The 9916-nt window shown below is 42.9% G+C and overlaps 1 protein-coding gene across 1 annotated transcript in view; it reads right to left on the bottom strand.

Moving 5' to 3' along the window:
- Positions 1–266: 266 nt before the first annotated feature.
- The window catches only part of ABRAXAS2 (abraxas 2, BRISC complex subunit), a 30944-nt gene continuing 21294 nt past the window's right edge, over positions 267–9916 (bottom strand). Inside the window, exons 5-9 of the mRNA XM_007079692.2 lie at positions 9266–9456; positions 7631–7750; positions 7029–7113; positions 5361–5475; positions 267–1952 (exon numbers count right to left, since the gene is read on the bottom strand). Of these exons, the coding sequence (XP_007079754.1) occupies positions 1483–1952; positions 5361–5475; positions 7029–7113; positions 7631–7750; positions 9266–9456 (981 nt within the window). The 3' untranslated portion in view covers positions 267–1482. The remainder of the gene's footprint in view (positions 1953–5360; positions 5476–7028; positions 7114–7630; positions 7751–9265; positions 9457–9916) is intronic.

Below are 9916 nucleotides of genomic sequence, written 5' to 3'. Positions count from 1 at the left end.
GCCAACAAAACCGTGACAGCAGGACAGCACAGACCCCAGAGTGGCTCTCGGAAGAACGGCACTTTTAGCATTTCATTTTTCGGTCTACACGGTGTCATGGAGTATTGGAACCGAGGCTCAGGGAGTCGACTTCTCTCCAACAAAATAAAACTACTTTTCCAGAACCCGGATTTTAAGCCTCTTTTAAAACCTTTCTTATTCTCACAGGTTTTAACTAGCTCACGGGAAAGGCAGTCACATCCCGAAGCGTTAACTTCGCGGGCTGACCTCATCACAAACGCGGGGTCTCGTCGTTTCCAAACCAGGAGCCTAGCGCGCTCATGAATGTCTTTAGAGGTTTCACACATTCTGGGCAAAACTAGAAAACAAGCAGTAATTAAATAAAAATGTAAGTGCATCCCAACAGAAAGTCTCTACGCATTCCGCAACTATCCTCCAAGTAGCAATTTAAAAAATAATAAGTATGGTTATTCAGATTTAAAATGAATCTCTATTCACCAAGATTCCCAAATGGTTTATCAAATGTCTTTCCTCCACGAATAAAACTAACACTAGGATTTGTCAGAATTGCTAAATGCGTTATATCCCTTACGTACGAACTCGGCAAACTCCACTGTGTCTGGAGTCTGTTCAGCATGAAGCGCGGGTCGAACAGAACTCCTTTCTGTTATCTGCTGCTGTGTGTCCTTCAGTTGGAAGACTCCAGAACAGAGACCATAAATGTGGCTAGTGCAACAAAGCAGTCACTGTCATACCCCGAAAGAAAAATAAGTAATTTATTTTATGACATACTTATTTGGATGATTACTTACTGGTAATTAGTATCTCTACATTTTTTTTTTTTTTAAAGGCAACCATTTTAAGTGACAACAGATATCAGGCTAGTAGAAAAGAGTTGAAACAAAGCTCTCTCTTTTGATCTCACAAAGTCATGCAGACAAGAGAAGGTCCATCCGATTTGTTCCAATCAGGCTTCTTGGAATTATCAAAATTTCTTTCTGGCAAAGATGAATTTGGCTCATCATAGAAAGAAGGTTCTTTGAAGGCTGCTGCTAAACTCGTTTCCCTTTGAAAAAGTAAATTTCAAGGCATGATAGTGCAAGAGGTAAGTTTTTGATTTACAGAACATTTATAGACTAATTGTGCTTAGTCTCTAATTTTTCCAATTTATTTGAAAGAACAGAAACGATGTTGATAAGTTTCACTCTGCCTAAATTTACCAGTACATCCATGAATCGCACCAGAATTAGGACAATTTGATTATCTTAATGATTCGGTCACGAAACCTGCGCACCGCGACTGCAGGTGGGAACCGGCAGACGTGAGGCTCCTACCAGTTAGTTCTGTGCCCGGGGACCCTCCTGTTGGGTGTCCGGGGCTCTGAGAAAGCAGTTCTCCCCCCTCCCCCAGATTAAGTCCTCAAAAACCTCTCTCAATAAGCAATGAAGAAAAACCATGCTAAGTGGAGAGTTTCTTGTTTAGCTAAATCTGGGAGGTCTGAGTGTTCCTGGAGCCCCCGTCGGGATGTGTCAGGGCTCGAGAATCCCTCGAATGGGAGTATTCGCTGTTAGAGGGTTCTGTGGGGTCGATCAAATTTTCATAATCGCTGTCATCGGATTCCTCGACACTGTCTCCAGCTGCTCTTTGGGAAGGAGGAAGGTCTGTGTCACTCCCGGGACACTGCAGTCCGGCACTGCTGGAAGCGTAACTGGAAGAACCCACGGCCTGCGGTCGAGGCATAAAGACACTAGTTTCCATGCGAGAATGGCTCAGAGTACTTTCTTGATTGTTTGGGTGAAAATCAGAATAAGGGGGAGGAGGATCGGAGGCCTCTGCGTCTCCAAGCGTACTTCTACCTTCGGCTGCAAGCCCAGGGTAGGGCATCCGGGGGCTGAAGGCCGGTCCCGAACTTTCGGATGGCACCTGCCTGCTGATCATCGCCTGCTGCAGTCCTGGGCCAAAACAAAGAAAACTGTAACACTTTGTCTATTTTGGCAGCTTTGCATCTCAACGCACTAAGCGGTCAGCCTGAATGTTCCGGAGAATGGCAACAAAGCAGTGAAACTGATTACTACTCTTAATTATCTTACATGTGCACGGTACTTCATAATTTACAGAACATGTTCCTATAATTACTTCATAATTTACAAAACATGTTCCTATAATTTATTGAAGCCTCAAAAAAAACTTCTGCGGGGGGCGCCTGGGTGGTTGAGCGTCCGGCTTTAGCTCAGGGCATGATCTTGCAGTTTGTGAGCTCGAACTCTCTGCTAGAGAGTGTAGAGCCCACTTCGGATCCTGTCGCCCTCTCTCTGTCCCTCCCCAGCTCGTGTGCTCTCTCTCTCTCAAAAATAAATAATCATTTAACAAAATAATAAAAACCTTCTGAAGTTTTATCGTCATTATTAATATCACTGTTTGCCAGATTATTACACAAGGGACCAGAGTTCAGAAAGGCTAAGTGACTTCACTAAGGGAGCAACGAGAAGTGGGGCCCTGATACTCAAAGGCAGATCTTCTAATTCCAAATCCTGTGCTGTTTCCCTCCCCTGTTGCTTACTGTGTTTACAGACTGTGGGGACGGGAATAAACAGTCCTTACCACCCGTGGCAGTCATTTGAATGTGAGTTTCTTCTTTGACAGACATCAAAAAGCATTTTTCTTTACAACTACTCATCACAATACACTCGTATACCATTTTCTCCTTCAAAGTTTAAAAGCCCTATGTTAGGTGGCCAATTTTCCAGGTTCTAGGCCATAAATACAGCACATTTTTTTTTCTTTTTTCTTCTTTAAGGTAAGCTCTACACCCAACGTTGGGCTCAAACTCACCACCCTGAGATCAAGAGCTGCACTCTCCATCGATTGAGCCAGCCGGGCACCCCAATATAGTGCATTTTTGTGTATGCTCTGGAATAATACCACAACTAGGAGTCCACAGCCTTGAAAAACACTCATACAAAATTTAGAAAAGAACAGAGAAAATAAAATCACCCATAATTCTATCACCTAGATAATACTATTAGACTTTTGGTGAAAAGACTACAGGATTTGTTGGAGTTAAAACATAAACATTTTAGGGGCATCTGAATGGCTCAGTTGGTTGAGTGTCCAACTTCGGCTCAGGTCATGATCTCACGGTTTGTGAGTTCAAACCCCAGTCGTGCTCTGTGCTGACAGATCAGAGCCTGGAGCCTGCTTCAGATTCTGCGTCTCCCTCTCTCTCTGCCCCTCCCCTGCTCATGCTCTGTCTCTCAAAACTGAAAAAATGTTAAATAAATAAATAAATAAATAAATAAATAAATAAATATTTAAAAAAAAAAAAGATAAAGATTTTAGATGTCAACCCTTCCCCCCCCTTTCTGAATTCCAGTCTTATTATCCAGCCTGGTGTGTGTGTGTGTGCATGTGTGTGTGTGTATTTTAAACATAGCTGACATTGTGTGTTTATGTCATTTTACATCCTAGTGCTTTCTGGGTACTATCTCAGGTCATTACCGGGTATTATCTGGTAATATACTGGTAATATAGTGGGTATTATCCCAGGTCATTAAAAATTCACCTTAACGGCTGTACAATATTGCACCATATAGATATGCCATAATTTATTCAATTATTCTACTGCTATTTATTTGACTACTCCAATAGGTTGTTTCTAAGATTTTAGAGTTACAAAGTTGTGATTATTATTCTTGTGCAGAAATCCTTGTCTGCATTTCTGATTATCTCTCAAAAAATGTTAACACTAAGTGTGAATCAGGTATCACTTACCTGGAAATATAAATTACCTTTTAATTGCTTTACAAATATTTTTTTTAAGTTACTTTTTTTTTTTTTTTAAGTTTATTTGCTTATTTTGGGAGAACGTGTATCCAAGTGGGGGAGGGACACAGAGAGAGAGAGAGAGAGAGAGAGACAGAGAGACAGAGAGACAGAGAGAGAGAGAGAGAGAGAGAATCCCAAGCAGGCTCTGCTCTGTCAGTGCAGAGCCTGATGTGGGATTCGATCTTTTAAACCGAAATCAAGAGTCGGACGCTTAACCGACTGAGCCACCCAGATGTCCCGGTTTGCAAGTATTCTTATTAAATCAGAAAAAATTATACATTTAATGTACACATGTTAAATCTCGTGATGCTACAGCAAACATGTCTCTTCCCATGCTGGAATCAATAGATTCTTGGGCCTAATTCTCATTCAACCAGCTGGTTCCCTTAGCCTAATTGTATCCATTCATCCACAGCTACCAAAAAACAGACATTACAGCCTTGGCTGTGATCCTATGAATCAAATGTCAAGTTAAAAGAATATTGGGTCTGGGAAGGCAAGCTGGTGCAGCCACTCTGGAAAACAGTATGGAGGTTCCTCAAAAAACTGAAAACAGAACTACCCTACGACCCAGCAATTGCACTACTAGGCATTTATCCAAGGGATACAGGTGTGCTGTTTCGAAGGGGCACATGTACCCCCATGTTTAGAGTGGTACTATCAACAATAGCCAAAGGATGGAAATGGCCCAAATGTCCATCGAGGGACGAATGGATAAAGAAGATGTGGTATATATCTACAATGGAGTATCACTCGGCAATCAAAAAGAATGGAATCTTGCCATTTGCAACTACGCGGATGGAACCACGTGGAGGGTATTATGCTAAGTGAAATTAGTCACTCAGAAAAAGACAAAAATCATAGGACTTCACTCCTATGAGGACTTTAAGAGACAAAACAGATGAACGTAAGGGAAGGGAAACAAAAATAATACAAAAACAGGGAGGGACAAAACAAAAGAGACTCATAAATATGGAGAACAAACTGAGGATTGCTGGAGGGGTTGTGGGAGGGGGGATGGGCTACAGGGGTAAGGGGCAGTAAGGAATCTACTCCTGAAATCATTGTTGCACTATACGCTAACTAATTTGGACGTAAATTTAAAAAATAAAATTAAAAAAAAAAAAAAAAGAATATTGGGTCGCTCCTTTATGCGGTATGATGAACACGGGACATGATCCCCACCCGGGAGGCGTGCGGGGTTATTAACTCAGTCAGGAACTTCACATCTGCCATGAACAGACCGTAGCAGTCAAGGCACACAAGTCTGCGGCAACCCCTTCCTGGGATTTATTCTCACTTGCTTCAGCCTTTCTCCTTTTAATCTCCTCTCTTGGTTTCAGAGACTTGGGAAGGACACCATGGGAAACAGTACTTCTCTTCTGGAAGCTTAGAGACAAGCAAACGCTCTCTCGCCATCAGCCTCACGCGGGGCTGGACGAGTGCAGAAGGGTTCCTGTGATTTATCGTATGGTTCGACGTTTGAAACGAGATGTTTCCCTGATACCAAATGCTGAAAGTAATGGGAAACTCACTTCTTTCTTGCTCCTTTTCATGTTTCCTCTGAGTGATTTGTCTTCTCAATTTGTTCACTTCTGCCTGACAAGACGCAACAACTCGCTCGCTCTTTTCCACATCTGCACACACTGCCTGAGGGAAAAAATGACAACGGGAACAGTCCGTTTCAAATTCAAGCGCGAGGCGTTCCACGGAGACAGCACTGACTGGAGCCCTAGGAAGAGCTCAGACGCTGCCTCGAGTCACAAAGCGGATGTGGGAGGCAGAGCAGGATCAGGAGGGCCCAAGGGACAGGTCCTGTGATCCACTGACTGGCTTCCTTAATTCTGTGAAGATGATGATGCCATTGAGCCTCTGGACTCTTGAAAAATAAGGGCAAGATGGGAAAGATTTGATTCTTTCCCTCGCACACCAGTCTAGCATCCCAAGGATGAACAACAGATAGGACAGGAATGAGAGGCTTTCAACTTTAATTTATAACCAACAATCAAAAATCAGATGTCACAAATAAACTTATTTCACAGAAAAGATTTATCATTAGGGAGAGCGGGGAGGAAAAGTTTCAAGTCGAGACTTCATAAAGACAGCCAGGGAGTCTACACCTATGCCACTCGGCTACTCCCATCAAGGCACTCGATGCGTTACTGGTGGCTGCACGGCAGGCCTTAGGCAGTCGGCAGTGAAATGAGAACAGCCACTCTGAGGTCGGCTAGACAGTGCTGACAGCCTGCAAAGAGCACGGTCATGAATTTAGGACAAAAAGCTGTTTTTCACTGCACGTTCCTTCCATAGCAGAAATACCAGAAACTGCCAGAAAGTAGGCCGGTCACCAGCGAGCCTGTATAAAGCTCCCTGTGCTGCCAGGTGGGCCGGGACCCTACTCTGGAACACTAACGCTGGAAACCGCGTCGTGTGTGCTTTCTTCTTTGGCCCCAAGCTGATCAGCGTGCTTCCCTCTTTTTCGGTAGCTGCCTGCACTCCCCTCGCTATTCCTTGGGGCTTCTTCCTCAGAGCTAGGCTTTCTCCAGATCTGGGAGAGCTTCTTCAGCCACACCACTTCCCCTCTTGTTCTCAGAGCCTCTTTTGTCCTTAGGGTTCAGGGCAAATTACTCCTAGGAACACACTGGGGATGATGAGAAGATCGTGGGAAAGGACTGTTAGCACCTAGCTCAATCACTGGCTGGTAGGAGATGTTTCCATAAATACTTGTTGCATGAATGACTAGGAATGAACAGGCTCCGGGGAGATCCTCCCACTCGATGGAGGCAGCTGGGGGCAAAGCGAGTGAACCGGAGCGAAGGAGCAGGGCCGTACCGGTTACGGGCGCCCTTTGACGCGGCCCCAACTCGGAGTGTCCTGATGGAGACAGCTGTGTTCTCAGCAATCCCTTAAACGTGGAAGGTATTTCCCCAAAGAAAACGCCGTTATAAATGGGGTCGGGAGTATTTAAACTAGTAATGTTAATACTGTACTTCAGACCCTCTACTTTCAGGCGCGTAATGAGACAGCCTTTTGCAGGCTGACGTGAGTAACTACCCCACACATCTGATACTATTTGGGGAAAGCACATTCTGACTTTTGGACCATGATTCATTTGTCAGTTGGGAGGCGATTCAAAATTAAAGTAGAATTAAAAGCACTTGGGCATTATGAATAAGATAAAAAACTAGTAAATAGAGAGGTACCTGCACTTTCTCCTGAAGTGCATTATACACCTGATAAATCGCCCTGATGTCTTTCATGACTCCATCCTTGTCAAAAAAGTCAGTACTAGAAGACAGGAAAAAGACGTCACAAAATTATCACGACCAGAAAGGCATTTTCCTATCGCTTCCGCCGCCATTCATTACGTAAACGCTACAATTCCAAGCGACTGTCTCAGCAGCGATGCCCATGCCACTAGAATCACGGAGGAGAACAGAAAAAGAACCCATGTTACCAAGACGACTTGAAAAGTAATAAAACGCTACCCATTTTTCAGTGACCACATTTAGCTTTGGAACCTCAGAAATCTGCATACTCTTTCAAAACTTTTATATCAATTGCAAAAAAAAAAACAAAACAAAACAAAACTGTGACAAATGTTTAAACACAAAAGTACTGGTGAAGGGAAACTATCTTTTCGATAAGCATGAAATTCTGACATGTGGCGGTGCTGGGCTAGAGGATGACCTAGCTGCATTTTTCCACTTCAGTCACATCAAGCTTGATCTCGCTTGTCTCCATGAGTCTGTTAAACACTGTTGACAGAAGAAAGGAAAACACTTGCATTTTACTTTCAACTTACCCATGCTCTTTAATAACTTTGGCGTAACTCTGAGAAGTATTTGGCACTGAAGACACTTTGTACTCTTGCTGGCTAGTATTGCCTAGATTGGGGATAGCGAGGGATATCCTTTGATTATACCTGCGGAAGCATGGAGAAAGACCGTGTCAAAGGCGCTGCTCTACTTGAACCACGGGTCCTGGCAGTAGGAGCTGGGAGTCTCGGCACCGATGAACTACCGGAAGGTCTCATGGAGCACCTATTTTTACAACCCAAGGACACATGAACTGGTAGAAACTCGACTGTAAACTCGTGGAGAGCAGAGGTCCCGTCTCAGACCTCCTTTGCATCCCCACAGCAACTGGCCGAGCGCTGAGGTTGTTAAGAGCTCAGGAAATACCCACTGATTACTTACTGAAATCTTGCAAATGGCTATTTAACAAGTAATAATTGTTTTCACAAAGGGCACCTGGGTAGTAGCTCAGTCGGTCAAGCATCCGATTTTGGCTCAAGTCATGAGCTCACGATCGTGAGTTCGAGCCCTACACTGGGCTCCCTGCTGTCAGCAAGGAGTTGGCTTCGGATCCTCTGTCTCCCTGTTTCTGCCCTTCCCTGCACGTGCTTTCTCTCTCTCGAAAATAAATAAACATTTAGGGGCGCCTGGGTGGCTCAGTTGGCTAAGTATCCGACTTCGGCTCAGGTCATGATCCCACTGCTTGTGGGTTCGAGCCCCACGTCTGGCTCTGTGCTGACAGCTCACAGCCTGGAGCCTTCTTTGGATTCTGTGTCTCCCTCTCTCTCTGCCCCTCCCCTGCTCATGCTCGGTCTCTCTCTCTCTCAAATATAAATAAAAACAGTAAAAAAAATTTTTTTTATTGATAATTATTTTCACTAATGTTGATATAATATAGTTTACAAGTGAATTTCCAGAAGGAAACCTTTCTGTTATTTACAGATAGACATCATAATCATGATTTTTTTTTTTTTTTTTTTTTTTTTTTTTTTTTTTTTTTTTTTGCTTTCATAAGTTCACAATGCAAAACCCTCATTAACCAGTAGGTGGATCAATTTTACAATTTTCTCTTTGAAATCGGTTTTAAAATTACAGGCTTCCAGAGCAGTAAATCTGTATTTCTACATAATGGATTATGGAGAAGCAAATGATGATTTCCAGCTATTTATTCCTATAAGAATTTATGCATAATTAACATATCTTGCTAATGCTTCTTGATTCAAAAACAATTTTAATTTATACAACTGACAGGAAAATACCTTCTCTCATTACAAAGAAAGCCAGCTGAAAGAGAATTATAAAAGCTCTTTTTTTTAATGTTTATTTATTTATTTTTGAGTAAGAGACAGAGGCAGAGCATGAGCATAGGAGGGGCAGAGAGAGAGAGAGAGGGAGACACAGACTCTGAAGCAGACTCCAGGCTCTGAGCTATCAATACAGAGCCCGACGTGGGGCTCGAACCCATGAATTGTGAGATCCTGACCTGAGCCAAAGTCGGAGGCTTAACCGACTGAGCCCCCCAGGCGCCCCAAAAGCTTTTCTTTAAAGATGCAATAATATGCACATTTTGAAAGTCATAAATCTCAATCATTTGCACAACATCTTTACTGTTTACAAGAGGCTGGTGGGAATTCTTTCTTTACCTTCGATTTGGCCTAAAGAGAACATATTCTAAAGCATGAGTGGAATTGTTGGCGGTAGAGATGAAGCTGAAGAGAAGGAAGACGAGGTCGGGCACCCCAAGGATGCGGGTGAGCTGCTTATGGATCACCTGCTCTCTGTATGACATCTGCTGCTGTGTGTTTCGCCGGAATCTGTACCATCCAATAACTTTCTGCAATGAAAACAGAAGGAAGAAAGGTATTAAAACTTGCATGAAATCTTATGAATTTAATTCTGAACGTATCGATACAAACACCTGTAAACACGTTCATAGCAGCTTTACGTGCAATAGCTCAAAACCAGAAATAACGCAATTGTTCATCAATAGGTGAATGAATAAACAAACAAGATTCCTAGAAGAAAACACAGGTGGCAATCTTTTGACGTCAGAAACATTTTTCTAGATATGCCTCCTCTGGCAAGGGAAACAAAAGCAAAAATAAACTATTGGGACTACATCAAAATAAAAAGCTTCTGTGCAGCAAGGGAAATAATCAACAAAACTAAAAGACAACCTACTGAATGGGAGAAGATATTTGCAAATGATGTATCCAATATGGGGTTAATATCCAAAATATATAAAGAACTCCTACAACTCAACACCAAAAACCAAATAATCCAATTTAAAAATG

The sequence above is a fragment of the Panthera tigris genome, chromosome D2 (genome assembly GCF_018350195.1).
Source record: "Panthera tigris isolate Pti1 chromosome D2, P.tigris_Pti1_mat1.1, whole genome shotgun sequence".
NCBI lineage: Eukaryota > Metazoa > Chordata > Mammalia > Carnivora > Felidae > Panthera > Panthera tigris.
This window is presented reverse-complemented; position numbering and strand designations above follow the sequence as displayed.